The 25022-nt window shown below is 35.5% G+C and overlaps 1 protein-coding gene across 1 annotated transcript in view; it reads right to left on the bottom strand.

Moving 5' to 3' along the window:
• The window catches only part of UIMC1 (ubiquitin interaction motif containing 1), a 95847-nt gene that overhangs the window by 58945 nt on the left and 11880 nt on the right, over positions 1-25022 (bottom strand). The window contains exons 3-5 of the mRNA XM_044659823.1: positions 14619-14743; positions 12516-13661; positions 9503-9567 (exon numbers count right to left, since the gene is read on the bottom strand). Of these exons, the coding sequence (XP_044515758.1) occupies positions 9503-9567; positions 12516-13661; positions 14619-14743 (1336 nt within the window). The remainder of the gene's footprint in view (positions 1-9502; positions 9568-12515; positions 13662-14618; positions 14744-25022) is intronic.

Raw genomic sequence — 25022 nt, 5'->3', positions numbered from 1 at the left:
AAAGAATTTTTTAAACCCTTAACTTCTGTGTATTGGCTTAGGTGGAAGAGTGGTAAGGGTAGGCAATGGGGGTCAAGTGACTTGCCCAGGGTCACACAGCTGGGAAGTATCTGAGGCTGGATTTGAACCTAGGACCGGGAATCCCGTCTCTAGGCCTGACTCAATCCATTGACCTACCCAGCTGCCCCTATATATATTTAGCATACACATAGTGTATATAACCATACAACACATACTTCAATATATCAATTCTTTCTCTGGGGATGGATAGCATTTTCCTTCACAAGTCCTTTGTAGTTGACATGAATGTTCACATTACTCAGAATAGCTTAGTCATTCGCAATTTTGTACAATACTGCTATTACTACATACAACATTCTCTTGGTTCTACTCATTTCACCCTCCATTATTTCATGTAAGTCTTTCCATGTTTTCCTAAAACCAACCTGCTTGTCATTTTTTACAGCAAAGTCATACAGCACAACTTATTCAGTCATCCCAACTGAAAAATATTCCCTCAATTTCCAGTTCTTTGCCACCATTAAGAGAACTGCTAAAAGTATATATGAACATACAGGTTCTTTTTCTTTTTCTTTGATCTTTAGAAAACAGACTTGAGGAGTCAAGATGGAAGCTTAGAAATAGCAAAAGCCAAGTCCTCTGTGAAAATCCTTCCACACCAATCAAAAACAAAGTACTTTGAGGGGACAGAAAACCAAATCTAACAACAGGACAGAGCTGGGGGACCCTCCTACTTGACTCAACTTAAAAGGTACCCAAGTTCAAGGAAAAGGAAGAAGGAAGGTCCCAAGACCCCTCCGCCTCCTACTGTGCTTTGTCTCCAGCAGTTGCTGGGATCTTGGGGCAAGGGCTCTAGCCGGGAGGGAGTGCCTTGCTACCACAGCTGGACCAGGCTCAGAGTGCTGACCACAGCTGAGAGGGAAGCAGCTGGAGGAAAGGTATGGAGGAAAATAGCCTGGTCCCAGCCACCATTCTCCATCTTGGCTGACACAGTTTCATGAAGTTTTGGCCTTAGGGCACATCCAACTCTACAGATAAGCTCCATGACCAGTTTAATCTAGTCTATCAATAGAGCAGGTAAAAAACCTTCAGAGGTCAGGGAAGCTCAATCACCAACACTCTTCCCCCATGGACTGTGCTGAGAATAAATTTATATTTCATAAAGAAGCACATGGGGGGAGAGGGGAGAAGACCAATAAAATGGAAGGGTTAAAGAGGTTGGGGACAGGTAAAACTTAAATCTTACATACATTGAAATTGTCTCAGAGAGAGAAGAACAATTAGATCCATTGGGACAGAGAATGACAATGAGTAAACAACTTATCAAAATCTATGGGATGCAACCAAAGCAGTACTCAGGGGAAAATTTATATCCATGAGTGCATATATCAACAAATTAGAGAGGAAAGAGGTCAATGAATTGGGCATGCAACTAAAAAAACTAGAAAGAGAACAAATTAAAAATACTCAAATAAAAACTAAATTTCATATCATAATAATCAAAGAAGAAATTAATAAAATTAAAAGCAAAAGAACTATAAAACTAATAAATAACACTAGGAGCTGGTACTTTGAAAAAACAAATAAAATAGATAAAGTACTAGTTAATTTAATAAAAAAAGAAAGAAGAAAATCAAATTAAGAGTATCAAATATGAAAAGGGTGACCTCACCTCTAATGAAGAGGAAATTAAGGTAATTATTAAGAACTATTTTGCACAACTATATGGCAATAAAATATGACAATCTAGGTGAAATGGGTGAATATTTACAAAAATATAAATTGCCCAGATTAATGAAAGAAGAAATAGAATAACTTAAACAATCAATCCCATCTCAGAAAAAGAAATCTAACAAGCCATCAAGGAACTCTCTAAGAAAAAATTCCCAGGGTCAGATAGATTCACAAGTGAATTCTATCAAACATTTAAAGAACAACTAATCCCAATATTATACAAACTATTTGACAAAATAAGCAAAGAAGAAGTTCTACCAAATTCCTTTTATGACACAAATATGGTACTGATTCCAAAGCCAGGCAGACCAAAAATAGAAAGAAAACTATAGACCAATCTCCTTAATGAATACAGATGCAAAAATCTTAAATAGAATACTAGCAAAAAGACCCCAGCAAGTGATCACGAGGATTATTCACTCTGATCAGGTGGGATTTATACCAGGAATGCAAGGATGTTTCAATATTAGGAAAACTATCCACATAACGGGCCATATCAACAATCAAACACAAAAGAAATCACATGATTATCTCAATAGATGCTGAAAAATCTTTTGACAAAATACAGCATCCATTCCTATTGAAAACACTGGAAAGTATAGGAATAGAAGGACCTTTCCTAAAAATAATAAACAGTATGTATTAAAAACCATCAGCAAGCATCATCTGCAATGGGGATAAGTTAGAAGCCTTCCCAATAGGATCAGGAGTGAAACAAGGATGCCCATTATCACCTCTATTATTTAACATTGTACTGGAAACACTAACAGTAGCAATTAGAGAAGAAAAAGGAATTGAAGGGATTAAAGTAGGCAATGAAGAGACTAAACTATCACTCTTTGCAGATGATATAATGGCCTACTTAAAGAATTTTAGAGAATCAACTAAAAAGTTAATGGAAATAATCAATAACTTTAGCAAAGTTGCAAGATACAAAATAAACCCACACAAATCATCAGCATTTCTATATTATTTCCAACGCAATTCAGCAGTAAGAGTTAGAGAAATTCCATTTAAAATCACCCTAGAAAATATAAAATAATTAGGAATCTATTTACCAAGACAAACACAAGAATTATATGAACACAACTACAAAACACTTCCCACACAATTAAAACTAGATCTAAATAATTGGAAAAACATTAATTGCTCAAGGGTAGGACAAGCTAATATAATAAAAATGACAACCCTCCCCAAATTAATTTACTTATTTAATGCCATACCTTATCAAACTACCAAGAAACTTTTTTGCCAAATTAGAAAAAATTATAACAAAGTTCATTTGGAAGGACAAAAGATCAAGAATATCAAGGGAAATAATGAAAAACCCGTGAAAGATGGGGGGGCCTAACAGAACTGAATCTTAAACTGTACTATAAAGCAGTGGTCATCAAAACAATATGGTACTGGCTAAGAAACAGACGGGAGGATCAATGGAATAGACCTGGGGTAAATGTACTCAGCAAGATAGTGTACAATAAACCCAAAGATCCCAGCTTTTGGGAGAAAAATCCACTATCTGACAAAAACTGCTAGGAAAATTGGAAAAGAGTATGGGAGAGATTAGATTTAGATCAACATCTCACACCCTACACCAAGATAAATTCTGAATGGGTAAACAATTTAAATATAAAAAAGGAAACTGTAAGTAAATTAGGTGAACACAGAATAGTATACCTGTCAGAGCTATGGGAAAGGAAAGAATCTGAGATCAAGCAAGAGACAGAAAATATCACAAAATGTAAAATAAATAATTTTGATTACATTAAACTAAACAAAACCAATGCAACCAAAATTAGATGGGAAGCAACAAATTGGGGGGAAATCTTTATGACAAAAACCTCTGACAAAGTTTAATTACTCAAATTTATAAGAAACTAAATGAATTGTACAAAAAATCAAACCATTCCCCAACTGATAAATGATCAAGGGACATAAATGGGCAGTTTTCAGATAAAGAAATCAAAATTTTCAATAAGCACATCAAAAAGTGTTCTGAATCTCTTATAATTAGAGAAATATGCAAATCGAAATTTAAAAATTCTAATATGATAGCAAAGGAAAGTAATAAATGTTGGAGGGGATATAGCAAAATTGGGATACCAATGCATTGCTGGTGGAGTTGTGAATTAATCCAACCATTCTGGAAAGCAATTTGGAATTACGCCCAAAGGGTTTTTTTCTTTTATTATTTTTATTTTAAACCCTTAACTTCTGTGTATTGACTTATAGGTGGAAGAGTCGTAAGGGTAGGCAATGGGGGTCAAGTGACTTGCCCAGGGTCACACAACTGGGAAGTGTCTGAGGCCGGATTTGAACCTAGGACCTCCCATCTCTAGGCCTGGCTCTCAATCCACTGAGCTACCCAGCTGCCCCCTCAAAGGGTTTTAAAAGACTGCCTTCCATTTGACCCAGTCATACCACTGCTGGGTTTGTACCTCAAAGAGATAATAAGGAAAAAGACTTGTAAAAAAATATTTATAGCCATGCTCTTTGTGGTGACAAAAAATTGGAAAATGAGGGGACGCCCTTTGATTGGGGAATGGCTGAACAAATTGTGTGGTATCTGTTGGTGATGGAATACTATTGTGCTAAAAGGAACAATGAACTGGAGGAATTCTTTATGAACTGGAATGACCTCCAGGAATTGATGCAGAGTGAAAGGAGCAGAACCAGGAGAACATTGTACACAGAGATGGATACACTGTGGCACTGTCGAATGTAATGGACTTCTCTACTAGCAGCAATTCAATGATCCAGGACAATCCCGAGGGACTTATGAAAAAGAATGCTATTCACATCCAGAGGAAGAACTGTGGGAGTAGAAACACAGAAGAAAAACATTTGCTTGATCACATGGTTTGATGGGGTTATGATTGGGGCTATAAACTCTAAACAATCACTCTATCGCAAATATTAATGATATGGAAATAGGTCTTGATCAATGATACATGTAAAACTCAGTGGAATTGCTCAATGGCTACAGGAGTGGGGAGGAAGAAGGGGAGGGAAAGAACATGAATAATGTAACCATGGAAAAATATTCTAAATTAATCAATTAAATAAATTTTTTAAAAAAAACAACCTCTCCCTCACAAAATAGAAAGAAAAAAAAAAAAAGAAAGCAGACACCCCAAGAATTGTATTGCTGTTCTAAGGGTTCAATTAAGGAGTTTGACAAAGTAAGGAGAGCAGTTTAACAGAAACTTTGTTTTAATTTAAGAAAAAAGTACAGATAGAAAGACAGAAAAAAGGAAAGAGTGATTATTAATATTATACTCTATAAGTATACCTAAGATTCCTAGTAACTATCCAAAATTTCATAAAACTATCTCTGTCTTCTGAGGACAGTTTCTTCTGCCTGGCACACCAGGCCTCTTAACCTACTCTATCTATAAATTATTCACTAACTAGCTAACTCCCTAAATCAGTGATGGGCAAACTTTTTAAAAGAGGGGGCCAAAGGAAAGGAAATGCTGATCTGTCAGTCTGTTTCTAAGGTAACTTTTTTGAAGTTTCACTGTATTGTATCCTACTCATTATATTCATCAGATTAAGAATAATGTCATGCCAGATAGAACATTTCAGGCCCCCCTCCCCATATCTGGCCCACTGGCCGTAGTTTGCCCATCACTGTCCTAAATAATAGAGAGCCACCACTCACGCACTCCTTCAATCAGTTTTCTATAGCAGCCCAAACTGTCAGTAGCCAACTGCCAGCAGATCCTTGCCTCAGAGACAGACCTCCTGCTCTCTAGAGATCCCAGAGGCAAAAGACCCTCAACTGTCTGCAGCTGCTTCCTTTTTCACCTCACTGACCAACTGTCCCCCCTAACTTCCTGTGAGAGGGGCCCACTCAGTCCTGGTCTCCCTGCTAATGGAATCTTCAGTGGCTCACTGACTCCTGTCAGATCTGATCTACTTAGAAATCCTGCTCTCTAGCCTCTTAAGGAGACAGAGGGAGAGATTAAGAAAATCTCTTTAACACTTTATACACAATTTTATAACTCTTTGGGCATAATTCCAAATTGCTCTCCAAAATGACTGTATCAGTTCACAATTCCACCAACAGTGTATTAGGGTCCTCATTTTTCCATATCACCTCCAACATTTGTCATTTCCCCCTTGTATCATTTTAACCAATCTGAGAGGTCTGAAACAATACCTCAAAACTATTTTAACTTGACTTTCTCTAATCAATAGTGATTTAGAGAATTTTTTTAATGATTACATATATCTTTGATTTCTTCTACCAAAAACTGTTCATATCATTTAGCCACTTATTCTTATATTTATAACTTATAATATTTATAATTCTTATTTAACCACATATTCTCATAAGTTTAACTCAATTCTGTATATATGGTTTGAGACACTTATTTTTAAAATTGTCTATAAAATTCACCATCCTCCCCAAGTTTTCTGCTTTCTTTCTAATCCTGGCAACACTGGTTTTATTTAATATAATAAAATGATCCATTTTATATTCTACAATGCTCAATGCTCTCTCTTGTTTGTTCATAAAGTCTCCTAAATATAAATTTGATAGGAACAGTTTGGTCCCAATATTGCTATCTGGTATCTGTTGATTTAGTCACCCACAGTTAACTATGGAGAGAAAATGGAAAATTTGGAAAATTCTTGAAAATAAAAAAAAATAAATTTCAAACCTGAAGTCTGCCAACCCAGTTCATGACATGTGTGAAAGAGACAGAGATGGGCAGGGCAGTATTATTTGTCTGTTTTCAAAGAGGACCAATGACATTATGGGGTGATGTCTTAACTTGTGCATGAACTGGATTTATGTGAGGCATAAGTTAAATGAAGTCATCAGCCTTACTCTCTCTTCCAGAGTCATCAAAGTCCAGTGGCAAGCTAGGATGATACCAAGCTCTAAGCATTCCACAGCACCTGCTTTTAGCCTTTTTCATAGTCACTGGAACAAATTTTTCTCATTTCATTCTACCAGAAGAAGTCTTCACATGCTTGGGGTAGACAACCCCTTAACTCACCAATGAGTCTGTGGCCTACTGGTTACCCTCAATTTGGCTTATTTCATCTACCATGTGGCCACTGCACATGCTACAAATTTCTGGCACCACAGGTGAGAGTTGAGTGCCAGGTGGATCCTAAAAGTGAGTGAGCAGCCCTGAAAAGAGCTCAGCAAACCTTCATACTAGAGGTGCTTGAACAACCATACACTCCAAAAGAGTATACTATAATAATGTATAATGTACTTTATTATTACTCTGTTTAATGTTGGCAATGTCTTACTGTGTCCTTAGTGATTAAATTATTATGCATATATATAAGAAAATCATGTTATAAATGGGGTCAGCAGGTTTTTTAAGTTATATTTGTGGTTTCAGCCATCCATGTCTTACAACCTGCTCTAATACACTGCATGCTCTTCTAATTTACTTGAGATTTCTTACTTTATTTCTAGGTCATGAATCCATTTTGATCTTATTTTGGTAAATGGTATAAGAGATAATGAGTCTACATCTAGTTACTGCCAAAATACTTTCTAGGTTTATCAGCAATTTTTACCAAATAGTGGTTTCTTATCCCAAAAGCTTAGATCTTTATGTTTTTCAAACATGATGTTGTAGAATCATTTACTACTGTGTACTGTGTAGATATACCATTATTTTATACACACACAGAGGTATATACTCTATTCCACTGATATACCATTCTATTTCTTAGCCAGTACCAGATAGTTTTGATAATTATTACTTTATAATTCAGTTTAAGAACAGGTACTGCTAGACCTCCTCCCTTTATATTTTTTCTGAATTCTTTTAATATTCTTGATCTTTTGTTCTTACAAATGAATTTTGTTATTGTTTTTCTAGCTCAATAAAATAATTTTTTTTGTTAGTTTAACTAGGATGGTGCTGAATAAGTAGATTACATTAGGTATAATTGTCATTTTTATACTATTGGCTCAGGTCACACACAAAGATTTAACATTTCTCCAATTAATTAAATCTGATTTTATTTGCATAAAAAGTGTTTTATAATTTATGTTCATATAGTTCACGGGTTTGTCTTGGCAGGTAGGCTCCCAAGTATTTTAAATTGTCTGTAGTTATTTTAAATGAAATATCTCCTACCCTCTCTTCTGACAGTACTTTGTTGGTAATTTATAGAAATACTGATTATTTATGTGGATTTATATGTCTTCCTACTTTGCTAGTTGGGGTTTTTTTTTTGTTTGAATCTCTAGGATTTTCCAAGTATACCATCATATAATCTGCAAAAAGGGATAGTTTTATTTCCTCATTGCTAATTCTTATACCTTCAATTTCTTTGTCTTATTGCTATTGCTAGCATTTCTAATGAAATAATGAATAATATTGGTGATAATTGGCATCTTTGTTTCACTCCTGATCTTACTGGAAAGGTATCTAGTTTATTTCTGTTACAGATAATGCTTACTAATAGTTTTAGGCTCTTCTTATAATTTTAAAGGAAAATCCATTTATACCTATACTTTCAAGTGTTTTTAATAAAAATGAATGTTATATGTTGTCAAAAGCTTTTTCTATATCTACTGATATAATCATGATTTTTTTTATTTTGTTGATTATTTATATGATCAATTATATTAATAGTTTTCCTTATATTAAACCAGACCTGCATTCTTGGTATAAATCCTACTTGGTTATAATATATAATCTGTGATATATTGCTGTAGTCTCCTAGCTAGTATTTTATTTAGGATTTTTATATTAATATTCATTAATGAAATTGATCAATAATTTTCTTTCCTGATTTAGGTATCAGTATCATCTGATTTTTTTTTTAGTACTCAGTCTTAGAATTGATACTAAGTTTTGGTTCCAAGGCAGAAGGGTGGTAAGGGCTAGGCAACTGAGAATAAGTGACTTGCTCAGGGATATAGAGCTAAGAAATGTCTCAAGTCAGATTTAAACCCAGGGCAGATCTCTAATCAGTCCCCAGGCCTTGCTCTCTATCCACTGAGCCAACTAACTTGTCCCATCCATTTGTTTTTTAAAGACCTTCAATACCTGAAAGCCTTTCCTACCTACCTTTCTGGTATTCTAATACTTGACTCTCCCTCCACAGATTCAACAATCCAGTCATACTGTTGCTGTTCCTGGCACAAGCCCTCTATCTTTGCATGCATTTCCTCTGGCTCTCGCCCATACCTGTTATTTCTCTCCCATCTCATCTCTGCCTCCTGGGGGCTTCCTTCAGGTCACAGCTAAAAGCTGCCATTCCTCTGAGATTACCTCTCATTTACCCTGAAAATTTCTTGTTAACACATAGTTGTTTATATCATGGCTTTTTCATTATAATGGAAGCATGGTGAAGGCAAGGCCTAGTTTTGCCTTTCTCTGTATTCCTAGTATTTCAACATGGTGCCTAATACACAAGTGCTTTAAAAAGTCAATATGCCGACTATGACTTGTGTACTTGTCTTCTCCTGACCCTTCCTACAAAATATACACATACATGGAAATTGTAAATTCCTTGAGGGCAGGGACTATGTGTAACCTATTTGTATGACCTCAAAAGAGCTCAGAAGAACACCTTAAATGGGAATAGTGCTCAAGTGAGTTCGCTGCATTGAACTCACTTAAATTTCTTATAAAGTTTGCAATGGAAATCCCAAAAGCATTACTCTAATTTTCTTTGCTTTACCCTCCTTATACAATGCATCTTCTAAGAGCAGAGAACTCAAACCCACAGCAAGACAAGTCAGATATAATCTCACCTTGATGTAATTGTCATAACTTCATCCTCTTCAGGTGTATCCTCAGTAAACAGAACCTGGGAACTCTGAAATAAAATGGACAATATCTTACATATATTTATAGAGTCAAACCCTTTCCTTCATTTAATTTTTTTGGACCTACCACCAAGCAAATAGAAAATGGAAGTTATATGTATTGTATAAGTCAGAAATAAATACATGACTTTAGAAAAGTTATTGTTATTTGGGGTTTGGGATTCTGTATGGGGTAAGCAAAGATAGAAAATGTATAACTCAAAGTTAATAGTGAATTAGAAACTATTACTTACAAGTTAGATTTTTTTAAATTTCTCTATACACAACAGAGCTAAAACATTGATGTACATCTCTAAGAGTCTAGAAATATAGCAAGCTAATATTCAATCATACACTATTGCTTTGATTATCTGACCACGGATGTGGTCAGACAAAATCTGGAATATTGTGCTCAGACTCAAGTACTTTATTTTAAGAGGGAAACTGACAAAGTTGAAGCTTGACCAAAGGTAGGTTACCATGATGGTAAGGGATCTGGGAGTCACTCATATGTACTATGTTTCCAATCATTCATATGTACTATGTTTCCAATACATCAAGAAAAGATAAAGGAACTAGCGATTTTTGATCTGGAGAAAGATTTTTATTTTAGGGGAGGGAGAAATAATAGTGAAACATGATGACTATCTTCAAATATCTGAAAGGTTATTATGTGGAGAAGAGCTATTTGTTATACTTATACTACCTGGCTCTAGAGGATAACAATGTGTTAAAGTTATGGGGAGAAAGGCAGATTTATTTTCAAAATAATTTTCTAAAAACTTTAACTGTCTGAAAATGGAATAAGCTTTCTCCTTGTGATTAGTAGACTCACTATCACTAAGTGTCCATAAATAGATGAATACTTATTTGTCTAAACTATTGTAGAAAGATTCATCTTTTTAGCAGATGATCCTCTGGGAGCCCATGATTTTTTAAGAAGTATAATAAAATGGGGGAGAAGAAAGGCAAACATGGCATTTTCTTTTATCAAAAGTTTCTACTATCAACTCATTGCATGCAGATAGACAAGAAGTCACAGGAATAAGACTAGGGAACACTACAAGTGCCTCTGCTTCAAATGCTTAGAGAAAGTTTAAAGTTTTCCATATAACCTACCAGAACCCAAGTAACAAAAACAAGCGAAGTATCTTTTTACCCCTCAGGTAAATGATAAAAAACACTCAAATACAGGGATAAAAGTTAAACTTTCAGTCACAGAGAAGATAGTTACACAATAAACCCAAGAGTGAAGTCATTAGGAAAAACAAGAAGTGAAAAAAAATTGTTAAAAGGTGAAAATATGAGAACAATACGTACTATAGTTGACTATTTGTTTAAATCCAGGAGTAACAAAATGATGTTCTAGCCCAGGCAGTTTTAAGAAGGAAAAGAAAAAGAAAAACAATACTGACACCTAGTGTCTACCTACCATTGAATTACGGCAGATAGAATACAAAAATCTAATGCTACATAAGTTTGTCAGGATACTCAATTTTTCCTCATAAGAATGGAGTTCTGAAATGATTATAGTTCGGCTAGTCTCCTGCAGGACCTACAACATAATCAACTTTTTCTTTCCAAAGGCTGATTCTGGCCCACCAATTTCCAGAAATCCTTTCCCAAAAATTTTATGTTTGTCAGTCAATAACAAAGCATGACTTCAAAGTCCTGTTTTTTAAATTTTCTAAACAAATCTTAAAATGTTCCTTTACAACAAATTTCTCCCTCATCTTAAAAACTTTGCAAAATTTGTGTACATCAGATTTGCCTGGAGAAAACTTGTTTTCTGAGGTCTCCTTGCTTTTTTACAGCTTTGCTTTTCTACTCTCTCTCTGCAATCTTCCAACTAAGGAGGACCAAATGTAGCCTTTCCCTATCAAACCCATATGACCAAAGGTAACATATTTGACAATGTTGACCACCAAAAAGCCCTTCCTGCTTCTGTGGAACAGTCAGCTTCAGAAATTAAGGATCCAGAGAAGGTAGAGAAAGGTATACTCATTTTACTCATTTCTCTAAAATTCTATACCAATTCAAAAGGTTTTTTAAAAATTGTGACAAAAGGAGAAATTGGTATCCTGCCTGCTATTGTCATTTACAGAATATTAGAGCTGGAAGGGGCTTCAGAGATCAATCTAATCTCTGAACACCAATATTTTGCAGATAAGAAAATTGACATACAAAAGAAAAAATGACTTTTCTGAGGTCATTCATCAGAGGTAAAATAATTGGGATTTCAACCTAGGTCTTCCAACTACAAGTCTCGCACTATTTCACTATACTATATCCCGTGAAATTTGTCTGCTTTTTGAGTTAGAGAACTTCTAACAAGATAACTAGCCCTGTTCAAAGGATATTGTTCAATTCTTGCCTTTAAACTAAAATACTTGCCACTGATCTATATACCTCAGCACTTACTCCCTCAATGTTTTTCAAATCAGCAATATGAAAGACAATAAATTATTAAGTGTCAACTATTCTGGAGTTAATATATTCCTTGAAAGGGATATCTCTGGGTTGCAGAGTATAATCACTAAACTGCCTTACTGTATTAACTAAACTTCCCTTCTGTAAGGGAAAAAAAAGTGTCTTCAAGCAGCAGTTAGATGACCAATTATTGAGCATATTTTAGAAGGGTGTCTTGCTCTAGGATAGTTGGATCAGACGACCTCAAGACAGGCCTTCCACTTCTCAAGTTCTATGATTCTATGATATCTAGAGAAATATGGGAATAGGATATAAAGGAATAAGATTTCATTTCTTTTTCAGGAATCTTTCCAGACTCTATGAAGCAAGATAGTAAGAACAGTGATTCCCAAAGAAATAAGTCCCAACTAATTTAACAATATAGGTTGCTAATTCCTCTTAATAGACATTGTGATTGGTTAAAGTTAAGCCATATTCCTGTTAATTCTACAGGTTAACCACCCCTGTCCCAGGCATTCTTGATCCTTACCTGATGGTGACTGGTTGTTGGTTCTTCCTCCAGTAAAGCTTTTTCTTTCAAACTCTGCAATGGACTCCCATGGATAGCTTTCCTTTTTAGGTGCCAGGTGGATGCCAGTAGTTCTTTCCTTGTTTCTGTGTTATCATTTCCTATTTTTTCTGCAAGAGATTCATTTAGTCCTTTGGCTTGGTCTCGTCCATCATGCTCCTTTTGCAGCAGAGAAGGAGAGTCAGGTAATATTGGCTCACCAAACTCTTTTTTTTGAAGAAGCTGCCTCTGAGCCAATTTCAGGCTTTTCTGATAAACCTCCAGTTGACATAGTATGACCTTAGTGTACTGGTTAGGGTCCATTTCAATAGGGCAGAATGGGATGCCCCAGTAATAGTGCACAGTGCCTCCAATTTCTTCCTGCAGACCCTTGACGTCAATTGTGCCAGGGAGGCGGAATTGAGATGTCTTTTCTTTCCTTTGTGTAGTCATGAAAGAACCACAACCTAGCCTACTATTTTCTTTAGGCTGTTTACACTTTGTACCTTCAGCCCATTGACTAGTCTCATTGTCAAAAATGTTAGAGTTCTTACTCTCAAGAATTGGCTGGTTGAATTTATCCCTAATTCCTGAACTGCTGGTGACTGGCTCCACTTCCAGGTCTCCAGTATGATCCAAACACTTCTCTCTTGCCTCAGCCTCTTCTTCTTCGCTAACACATGTATTTGCAAACAATTTCCGGGGTACCAGTTGCCATGTTCCTACAGGTACTCGAGAAAAGGTAGGACTCAGAACAAACTGTTTTTTACCAGGAGGACTTGATAAATCATCACTGGAGTCACTTAAAATAGGTGAGGAACGTGTTTCATTGGATTTAAGCAATAGTTGGCTCTTTTCTTGAGATAAAATTATGCTTGATACTAATGAGCTTTCAACTATTTCTTGACTTAACCTCTTCAACATCACCAGAGGGCTTTTGGGAACTTCTATCTGCTCAGATTGAAATGCCTGTGCCAGGGATGTGACAGGTGAGTGTGAAGATTCAGGACGAGGCAACATGTATTCGATAGTCTCAGAGACCACTGGTTTCTCCTGATGGTACTGTCCAGGTACTCCAGTGAACAAAGGTGCAGAGGTGGTAGCAGAGGAATCAGAAGGCTGGCAACTCTGAAACAAGTTATCCCACCCACCATAAAATTATTAATGTAGATGCACATGAGAAGCAATGAAAAAAAGTAGAGTATACTGCTAATGATCAGTGCTTCCTCTCCAACATCTGAAGGCTCAATGTTTTTTTTCAATAGCCAGTGTTGATTGACATAAATGACGGCTATGGGATGCTATCATCTCCAACTATAATCCACAACTTTTCATTCCATTTGTAGTTACCCACTAAAGAGTTTATATCCATATAAGAAAAGATTTATATGAATATATTTGAATCTTCAGAAAAACTGCCAAATCTTATCTCTATATTTCCTCCCACCTCCCCAGCTCTACTGACTCCCCAACCCAATTTTTATTCTGGGCTTTCCCCACAGGAGAATGCTTATCCTGTGTCCTAGTCTTTTTAGTGCTTTCTACCCAAATAAATTTCTACTCAAATACCATTTTTTTGAGAGTAATGATAATTAATAACTTTATAGTTTGCAAAAGGCTTTCTTCATAACAGTCTTGTAAAGCAGGGACTTCTTATCCTCATTTAAAAGACAAGGAAAGTGAGTCTTGGAAAGGTTAAATTATTTACCTATGGTCTCACAACTATCAGAGCTCACACTTAAAGTCATTTCTTTTAGCTACAAATCCATCAATCTTTCCACTACACCATATGAAAGTAGGAGAGTAATTTTTAATCGACTACTGAACACTATTCTTCTATATAATAGCCTAAAAAAAATCTACAGAGTAAATGCCTTCATGGCAACATTAATTCAAATGATGCCCACTCCCCAATGCCTCATGGGTTCTTTCTCATGTTAATTTATAAACTGTTCCTTGTTATTTTCAGTAATACTGTAAAATACTGGAGGACTATACTCTTTATAGTCACAAGTCTATGACTGAGAGAATGAAAGAATACAGCTATCCCATCCCAATAAAACTTTTTAGGAGAGGTATAATTACATTCAAGCTCTCAGCAATGGCCTTTCTTAAGAGCGCCTCTTCTTCTTCCACTTGGTCATTCACTTGCTGTGCTTCTTGTTCACTCATTTTCAGAGCCAAAGCAAACTGCTCCTCTTCTGTCATCTCTAAAATGCAAAGGGAAAAAATAAATCACGTATTTATTTGAACATAAAAATGGAATTATAGACTATTTGGAGCTGGAGGAGATTGTGGGGACCATCTAATCCATCCAGATACAAACACTACAATTTTCCCTATGGACTAGAACTCAATTCTGGGTCTTCTGCTTCCCAGGCCTAGGCCCTCTCCACTATGTCACACTTTACATTTGCACATCAGTTCTTAAGTCTTCCACAATTACCTTACTACAATGGACCTGACCCTGAGTGCTTGAAAGCTATGCACATGAATCACAAGAAGGATGCTTAAAAGTTGGAAGCATTTCAAGTAAAATCCTGGAAATGGAATATGTCACGGGAAGGCCAGCCTAATTCTGGAAAGGTTCACCACCAAAGGACTGAGTCACTGGGTCTTGGGTTTCTCAACCTCAGTACTTCAAAGGTTATGTCTTCAGAGGAAGATGACATTGATATGTTTATCTCTTCCCTCCAATGATACAGATTGCAACTCATCAACACCTTACTATTCTGTGAAATTTCATTTATAACATCCTATGTATTCACTATGGAGGGAAGAAAAAATTTCATTTTAATCCAAACAAACCCCCCTAAGCTTGCCCTCCTTTGCTATGAAGAGATAGAGGGAGCTAGGTGGTACAGTGCTGAGAGAGAAGAATATGAATTAAAATCCTGCCTCAGATACTTACTAGCTATGTGGCCCTCATAAGTGACAAAATCTCTCAGTCTCAGTTTCCTCATCTGCAAAATATGAATAAAAATAGTACCTCCCTCACAGGGTTGTTGTAAGAATTAAATGAGACAATATATGTAAAGCACTCTACAAATTTTAAAGCACTATATAAATGCTAATGATGATGATAATGATGATGAATATCAGAGTATCAGAAGACTTTAGTGGAGATCCTGATTCATACTGAATAAATGTTTGATCCTGAGTTGTTGATTTTTTTTAAAACAGCGAAAGGAAATTTTTGGGCTGGATTTGTGCTCCAGAAAAATGTGCTAGAGGCTTTCCTCAAGCTCTAGATACTCCATAGATACCAATGAAGAACTTAGGTTATCTCTCTCTCTTGCTTTCACTACATGGGGGATGAACCCATTTTTTTCCCAGTTATAATTGCTCTAATGGCATCCTATACATCCACCTGTCCTGCAACAGTTCCCCACTTACAATATACTACTGTTTGCCCAAGTCCTCTACATTGTCCTTTGAATGATACTCAACTTTAATAATTCAGAATACAATATTCTATAACTTTAAGTCATACTGAACATCAACAGAAGAACATTGGTATTTAAAGTCTTTATTGGGGAGAAGCCAGGAGTTATCAAAATAACTCTAATTTCCCGAAGGCTATCCAACCCACCCGCTTCTTATTCAATTCTGAGTATTATAGTGAATATGCAAGATACATATACTGTATAAGCTCTATAAGGTGTTCATCCAACTGCATAGCATAATCATAGTTATTTTTCATCCACTAGGTTTTTGTCTTCTACAACTGGTTAGGACAAACTCTTTTAACAATTATGTATTTCACTGAATGAACATAACTCATTTATATGGCTCTTAAATGTTCCAGGGCTTCATGAAATCAACACACTGTCATCCAGAAACAGGAGTACCTGGAAGAACTCACATCCACAGAGCATATAATAGAGCTTTTACTTTAATTGAGTTGGTATTCTACCACATCTACCATAAAACTGGGGAATACCATTGGTGAGAATACATCTCTGTTTTTATCTCTTCTTTGGTAACATTGCTGAATGTAGTTTTCTCTTATTATTGCAACTTTCAAAGTATATTGTATTCTGACATGCATGAAAGACATCTTGTAAAGGATGAACACTGAGGAAACATTGAAGTCTACAAAATCAAATGGTTCTCATAATCAATTAAAAAAATGTAGTGGGATTTAGTATCCTCTAAACTATTTGGTCAGTTGTTATTGTAAAGATATGATCTACTCTGGAGTAGAATTTGGGAAATCCTTGTTTTTTCTTTCTAGTACCCTCATCAGGAACCCTCAGTTTCTGTGTAAAGACTCATAAAAATGTTATACAAATGGAAATGTATAAAAAGAATTAAGTAGTAATGGGTACTTTATTGGTTACAGTTTTGGGTAATAAGGTTAAAGATGTTTTTGCACCTTTGGTGTCTTCCTCTCTTCCATAAACTTTGGGAATCAATTCCCCATTGTCTTCAAAATTTTTACATTCAATATGAACCCCTTTTGTGGATCTCCATAAGTCTAATAATATCTAATAAGTCTAATAGCTCCTTTTTCTATCTGGGGGCTCTACTATCACTGTCATGAAAAAATTTTATATAAAAATTGTTATGAATCTTCTGTTTTCCATCTGTCATTTTTTTCAGCTGTTTTCTTAAATGTTTTAGAGATAATTTTGCTTAAATAAAGACACTTACCAAATTTAATGTAAACTTATTTTTTTCTCTATTGTTTCCTACTGTTTTATGATGTAAAACTGCTAATAATTACTTGCCCACTATTCAGTGTTACCCTCGACTGTCTTATCTTTGCTTGCCACGAAAATTGATATTAATGGGTGAAGTTTCTAGACTTTTCTGTTGTCCTCAGTGTGACAACTGATTTTCATCAGTAAAATTTCTATATGAAATTGCTGTAATCAATGTCATGTCCTTCATTTCCCATTCTTTGGTGGCGATGGCTTTGGATGGAGTTGTTTCGACTGCATGCAGTATCTTTATTTTTTCATCCAGTTTTGATCTTTGCTCAAACAAATGTACAAATTTGGTCCCAGCCAAGAGACAGAAACATGCACCTCCCTCCCTTCTTTGTAGGGGTGAGGAGCTATGGGTATAGAATATTCCACATATATCAAACACAGCTGATGTGTTATTGGTTTTGCTGAACTGCTCTTTTTTCTCTTTTTTCATTCTAACAAGAGATGTTTTGCTGAGTATATAAGAGGAAGCAATATATTGGAATTAAAGATGATGTAAAAAATCACAAGTTATCAATAAAAATAAAGCAAAAACAGAAAAAGCTAAACAACAACAAATAATAAATCAATAATTAGTATGAGAGTAGATGGTCAATTAGTTCATGAATGAATTCCATGTCAGTCACAAGTTGCTTCCTAGTTGTTAAAATATAATCAATTACATTTTGGTAATATTGTTTTTTTCTTGCCATATCCAAAGTCTCAAGTATGTCACTCTTTGGTATCTAAACAAATGTTATGCATTCCAACAACTTTTAGTTTATAGTCTTAAAAAGTATGCTTCTTAGTCTTCCAACATTCTGACATTATGTTATGGTATATGTAGAAGTCTTATAAAACTAAGGACTATTTTATATTAATGGACTGCAATGACCAAAGAATTCATCCCCAAGTGGCCATTTATTGTTAAGATAGTTCCAATCAATAAGGCTAGCTCTCAAAAAGTAGACTGTTGTCAGGACTGTAGTCAAAGATTTTTTTAAGCACAGTAGAATTTACCCAGATTAGTCAAAGAAAACCCAAGGTCACTTCCTATGCCATCATAATGTACTAAAGTAGAAGTCTGTTAAGTTTTTAGCCACAGCAGATCATCTACTAAAGCAAAGAGGTTTTGATCAATACCACTGGAAGGGATCCCCACACTCACAAAATCATAGATTCTTCAAGCAGTTTATCTAAAATCAACTCTGTCCCTTTCTATATTTGCCTTGTGACATAGATCTTTAATAATCTCATCGTAATCACTAAATTTTAGGTGACAACTACAAGCAAGCACTAAGTTGCAACTTAAAATAAAATCATATGCTAAATTTAAACGACTAATTCAGTTTGGCAAAGGTAATGGGGCGGGGCAGGGGTGGCGAGGAGAATGCTATTCCATGAAAATAAATTTATACAGAGGGAAAATAAAGTGAGCTGACATTTTCCATAGACATCACATATCTATTACCATGCATACATGTGTATACTACAATACACAAGTGTATACATGTATAAGTGCGTGTGCATATGTGTGTAGCTCCAACCCTAATTTCTCTCCTGAACTAAACTGCTAAATTACCAGTGGCCTAATTGGTAAGTTCCATCTGAATGTTCTACAGGTATTTCATAGTCAATATTTCTAAAACACAACTCATATTTTCCCCAAAACTCATCCTTCCTTCAAGCCTCCTTAAGGGTACCATTAGCCTTCAATATCACCCAGGCTTCCAACCAAATTTTCCACTTCTCTCGTTCTCTATGTCCTATTATTTGTTAAGCTTTGTCAATTCTGCCTCCAAAAATTTTCTTTCCCTTTCATTATTCACACATGCTATAAGCCTCCAAAAATTTTCTTTCCCTTTCATTATTCACACATGCTATAACCTAATTTAAGCTTTCATTTGAATTACTTTAGTAGAGTCCTAATTGGTCTTCCTGTTTCCAATCTCTCCCTTCTCTAATCCATCCTCTAAAAGGCTGTCAAAAATGATCTTCCTAAAACATAGATCTGCTCATGTCATTGCCATTTCCAAACTAAGGTGACTACACTCTGACCATCACACTCATCCTCCTCTCCCCCTACCTAAATCCCCATAAACTCTTTGGACTCTTTTCTTGGGATGCCAGGTTTGGATGAGCAAACTTCATCTTGCCTAGAACTTCTACATCACTTCCTGACTACCATTTTCATACTATGTTGTCACCTGTATCACAATTACCCAACTTTCCAGTTCCCCTTTTTGTGTTGCCTTTTCCCAACAGAATGTAAGCATCTCAAAGGAGGGATTTATCATGTGTGCCTATATTTATCAGTCAGCAAGCATTTATTAAGTGCTTGCTAAGTTACCAGGAATGGGGTGGCTAAGTGGTACAGCAGATAGAGCATCAGGCCTGGAGTCAGGAGGACTTGGATTCAAATCTGGTCTGAGACACTTCCTATCTGTGTGACCCTGGGCAAGTCACTTAGCCTCAAATGGTCAGTCCTGGTAGCTCTTCTGTCTTAGAATTGATATTAACACGGAAGGTAAGAATTTTTTTTTAAAGTCACCAAGTACTGGGAATACAAGAAAGGTAAAATTATGGTTCTTGCTCTCAAGGAATCCATATACTAATGGAGAAAACAATATGTAAATTACTACATCAATACAATATATATACATATGTGAATATACATATGTATTTTTTTAATGGAAGGTTATATAAAAGGAAATAGAGTTTCTTGCATAAGGTAGGATTTGAGTTGTGTACTGAAGCCAGGGAAGCCAGGATTTATAGCTAAGGAGGAAGAGCATTAGAAACATGGGAAGCAATCAAAACTTCACTAGCTAGATGACTAATGTGAAAACACACTAGAAGCTAAAAGACTAAGGGCTTGGAAGGTGTTTCTATACAGCTGAGAGCAGTCCAAGTTGAACTCAGAGATTCCTACCAAGTCTGAACTTTTGAGATCCTATGACACTAAAATATATTTGTTTGTTCTTACCCAAGAGGCACTGGCTGGTTGCTTATATTTTGATTCCTAATGAAAGGTATTTTATTTTATGAGAGAAAGTGATTTGAAAAATGTTTTTTTGAAGCTCTGAGACATATAAACAAAACAGTTTCAGTCAAATAACAATTAATAAACATTTATTAAGCATAGACTATGTATAAGACACTACGTCAAAAATGATACTGCTCCTGTCCTCAAGAAGCTTACATTCTTTGGAGGAGTTAAAACATACATAAGCATAAATATAAGACAGATAGGACAGAGCATTTATTATTTATTATTTATTAAACTCTTACTGTGTTCCAGACACTGTGCTAAGTGCTGAACCTCATCAGGTCTTGCCTGACTGCTATAATAATCTTCTAATTGATTTCTCTGCCTCAAGTGTCTAATCCATCCTCCATTCAACTGCTAGTGATTTTCCTAAAGTGTGGGCCTGATCATGTCACCACCGAAATACAATAAACTCCAATAGTTCCCCATTATCTTCAGCAGCAAATAAAACATTCTCTTTTTGGCCTTTAAAGCCATTCCTAGCCAGGTTTCTTCTAAATTTTCTAGTCTTAAGTTTATTAGCCTCCCTTTGATGACTCTAAGATCCAACTCCCAACATCTGACATCTCCTCATTCCATGCACTACTACTTTTTTTTTTTTCCTCCTTCCTCAGCTTTGTTCCTGGCTTCTCTGGCATCAGCTCAAATCACATTTTCTGCAAGAAGTCTTTCTTGATCTCTCCCAATTCTAGTATCTACTGTCTGATATTACTTATTAATTACTATACATAAATGTGCATGTTCATAGTTGTTTGCATGCTGTTTACACCATTAAAATGTGAGCTACCTGAGGCAGGACTCATTCTTTCTTTATATAGCACAGTACCTGCTACATGTTGCTATTCAATTCATAACTCTTTTGGGGATTTTCTTGGCAAAAAAAAACTAGAGTGGTTTGCTATGTCCTTCTCTAGCTCATTTGACAGGTAAGAAAACTGAAACAGGGTGAAGTGACTTGCCCCAGGATCATGCTGCTAGTATGTGTGTGAGGCTGGATTTGAACCCAGGAAGATAAGTCTTTCTGACCTCAAGCCTGGTGCTCTACATTAAGATAACTAGCTATCCTTCCCCACAAAAGATTTAGAACCTAATAAATGCTTATGGACTAGCTGTTGCTCTACATCACCACCTAAAGGGCCAAGCAGAACAAATATAACCCCTCTTTCATGTGACATTTTCAAATACTAGCAGTTGCTGTGACCATTCAATCCTCTTGCAAACTAAATATTCTCAGTTCCCTCCAACTAATCCCAAGTAAAAAATAATTTATGGGGCAGCAAGGGGGCTCAGTGGATAGAGAGCCAGCTTTAAAGATGAGGGGGGGGGTCCTGGGTTCAAATCTGATCTTAGATACTACCTAGGCATGTGACCATGGGGAAAGTCATTTAACTCCAACTATCTATACCTGACTACTCTTCTGCCTTGGGAACAGAAACAATACTGATTCTAAGACAGAAGGTAAGAGTTAAAAAAATAATAAGAATTCTGTAGGAAACACCACCTATTTGATATGGATATGCTGCCATCTACCACCTAGTCTTTAACTTTAGTTAAAGCAGAGGTGTCAAATGCCTGGCAAACATAAAACTGGCTAGGCCCAGATTAAAATGCAATTGGAAAACATTTACCAAAATAAAGAAAAATATAATAAAGCATAGATGATGTTAATATGTGGTTTTCTAATTCACACAGGATGGTTTAGTGGCCTGTTTTTATTTGAATTTGAAACCACTGGACTAGGAAATAGTAGCATGCTTGGCATCCCACAGCTTTAAGTTACTATCTCTTTTGAAAATTAACAAGCCAATTTACCACCAAGTTTAACAGCAAGAAACAGAAAAGGAAATTCCATTTAAAATAACTGTAAATAATATAAAATACCTAGAGATATGAACACAATTACAAAACACTTTTCACACAGATAAACTCAGACCTAAACAATTGGGAAAATATTAATTGCTCGTGGATAAGCCATGCCAATATAATAAAAATGACAATCCTACTTAAATTAACTTACCTATTCAATAAATCATTCCTCAATTGATAAATGGTCAAAGGATAAGAACAGGCAGTTTTCAAATGAAGAAATCAAGGCTATATATAATCACATAAAAAAATGCTCTAAATGGCTCTTGATGAGAGAAATGCAAATTAAAACAACCCTGAAGTACCACCTCACATCTATTAGATTGGCTAATATGATAGAAAAGGAAAATAATAAATGCTGATGGGGATGTGGCAAAATTAGGACACTAATGCACTGCTGGTAGAGTCGAAAACTGATCCCAATCTGAAGAGTAATTTGGAATTATGCCTAAAGAGCTTTAAAATTGTGCATAACCTTTGAACCAGCAATTCCACCACTAGGTCTATATTCCAAAGGGATTAAAAAAGAGAGGGAAAGATTTGTTTGTGCAAAAATATTTAAAGCAGCTCTTTTTGTGGTGGCAAAGAACTGGAAACAGAAGGGATGTCTATCAAGTGAGGAATGGCTGAACAAGTTATGGTATAGGCTTCTAATAGAATACTACTGTGCTAAAAGAAATGATGTAAAGGATGACTTAATAACAACTTGGAACGACCTACATGAACTGACGCAAAATGAAGGGAGCAGAAACAAGAGAGCATTGTACACAGTAACAGCAATCAAAGAAAAACCTCAAGTACTCATGATGAAAAATGTCATCTGCCTCCAGAGAAAGAACTGATGGAGTCTGAGTGCAGACCAAGATATACTGTATTCCACTTTATTTCTTCACCTTTCTTTCATTTGTTCAAGTTTTCTTTCCCAAAAGGACTAATATGGGAAAGATGTCTTATACTATTACACATGTAAAATCTATATTATATTGCTTGCCATCTTGGGGAGGGAGGAGAGAAAGGGAAGAGGAGGTGAATTTGGCCCAAACTTAAAGAAAATGAAGGTTAAAAAATTGTTTTTTCATGTAATTGAGTTAAAAATAAAATATTAGTAAATTGAAAAAAATTTTTACTCATTCAGTCCTATATCAATGAAACTACCCAAAAAATTATTTCCTAGAACTAGAAAAATTAACAAAATTAATTTGAAAGAACAAAAGGTCAAGAATATCAAAGAAATTAATGAAGGGAAAAACATGAAGGAAGGAAGCCTAGCCATAACAGATCTCAAACCATATTATAAAGTGATAATCATCAAAACAATCTGGTGCTGGCTAAGAAATAAAGTATTAGATCAATGGAATAGATTAAGACACACAGGAGTTAATGGCCATAGTAACTTAGTGTTCTATAAACTCAAAGATCCAAGCTATTGGAGGAAGAACTTACTATCTAACAAAAATCAATGAGAAAAGTGGAAAACAACATGGCAGAAGCTTAGCATTGGCCAACATCTCACATCATATACCAAGATAAAGTCAAAATGGATACTTGATTTAGAAATAAATGGCAATACTATAAACAAAAAAAAGAGGAACAACTGAAAAGTTCACTTGTCAGACTTAATGTATAAATTAAGAATTTATGTCCAAACTAGACAGAGTACATTATGAAAAATTTAATGGATAATTCTGACTACATTAAATTAAAAAGGGGTTGTACAAATAAAACCAATGTAAACAAAATTAGAAGAAAAACAACAAAATTGAGGGGGGAAATTAATAGCATGAGTCTCTGACAAAGGCATCATTTCTCAAATATATAGAAAAGTGAGTCAAATTTATAATAATACAAAGCATTCCTCCAAATGGAAAATGGTCAAAGGATATGAGAGAAAGTTCTTAGAGGAAAAAAATTAAAACTATCTATAGTCATATGAAAAAATGCTACAAATCATGATTGATTAGAGAAATGCAATTAAAAAGAACTCTAAGATACTACCTCACACTTAGCAGATTGGCTAACATGACCAAAAAGGAAAATGATAAATGCTGGAGGGGATGTGGGAAAATTGTGACACTAATATAGTGGAACTGTGAACTGATACCACCATTTGGGGAACAACATGCCTAAAGGGTCATAAAATTATACATACCCTTTGTCAGAGCTTTTTGTTACTTCAAAGGATCAAGACTGGATCTGTGATTTCATTGCTAGACAGAACTCCCAGGTAAGGAAATGACCTCTGCCAATGTAGGTTAATATAGTCTCCACTATTTAGTCTTAAAAGGTTGCCCTAGAACACTAAAAGGTTTAGTGCCCATATAGGTCAGAAAGTAGATCCTCCTTACTTTGAGGCTGGCTCTCTATTGACTAATGCATGTTGCCTCTCATTTGTGGTCATAAATATGGCTATTTCCATGAAGATTATAGTACTGTTATATACTGATAATTTGATCACATTTCACTCTCTTCACCAATTAGAATCACAGGACATTAAAGTTGGAAGGGACATGAAAAGTCATCAAGTCCAACTCTCATTTTAAAAATAAGGAGGTCTTGAAAAGAGAAGTAACTTAGTAGGTGCTTAATAAATTCTATTGATTACTTGTTGCCCAAAGTCTAAGCACATGAGCATTTGAAACCATGTCTTCAGTTTCTAAATCCAGTGTTTCCTTTCTATTAATGCCACATGCTCTCCTAAATACTATGTACTCCAATGGCACAGAGATGTACTACTTGATTTGGAAAGCAGTTATGCTCAGCAAACTTCTCTGGGACTCAGTTTCCCTAGCTGTAATAATCTATCCTAACTACCTCACCAGGCTACTAGGATGACCATCTCAATAGCCTGAAAAGCAGTTTCAAAGTAATATAAATATGAGC

This window comes from Gracilinanus agilis, chromosome 2 (assembly GCF_016433145.1).
Source record: "Gracilinanus agilis isolate LMUSP501 chromosome 2, AgileGrace, whole genome shotgun sequence".
Taxonomy (NCBI): domain Eukaryota; kingdom Metazoa; phylum Chordata; class Mammalia; order Didelphimorphia; family Didelphidae; genus Gracilinanus; species Gracilinanus agilis.
Note: the sequence above shows the minus strand (reverse complement) of the source record. Positions and strands in the feature narration are given on the sequence as shown.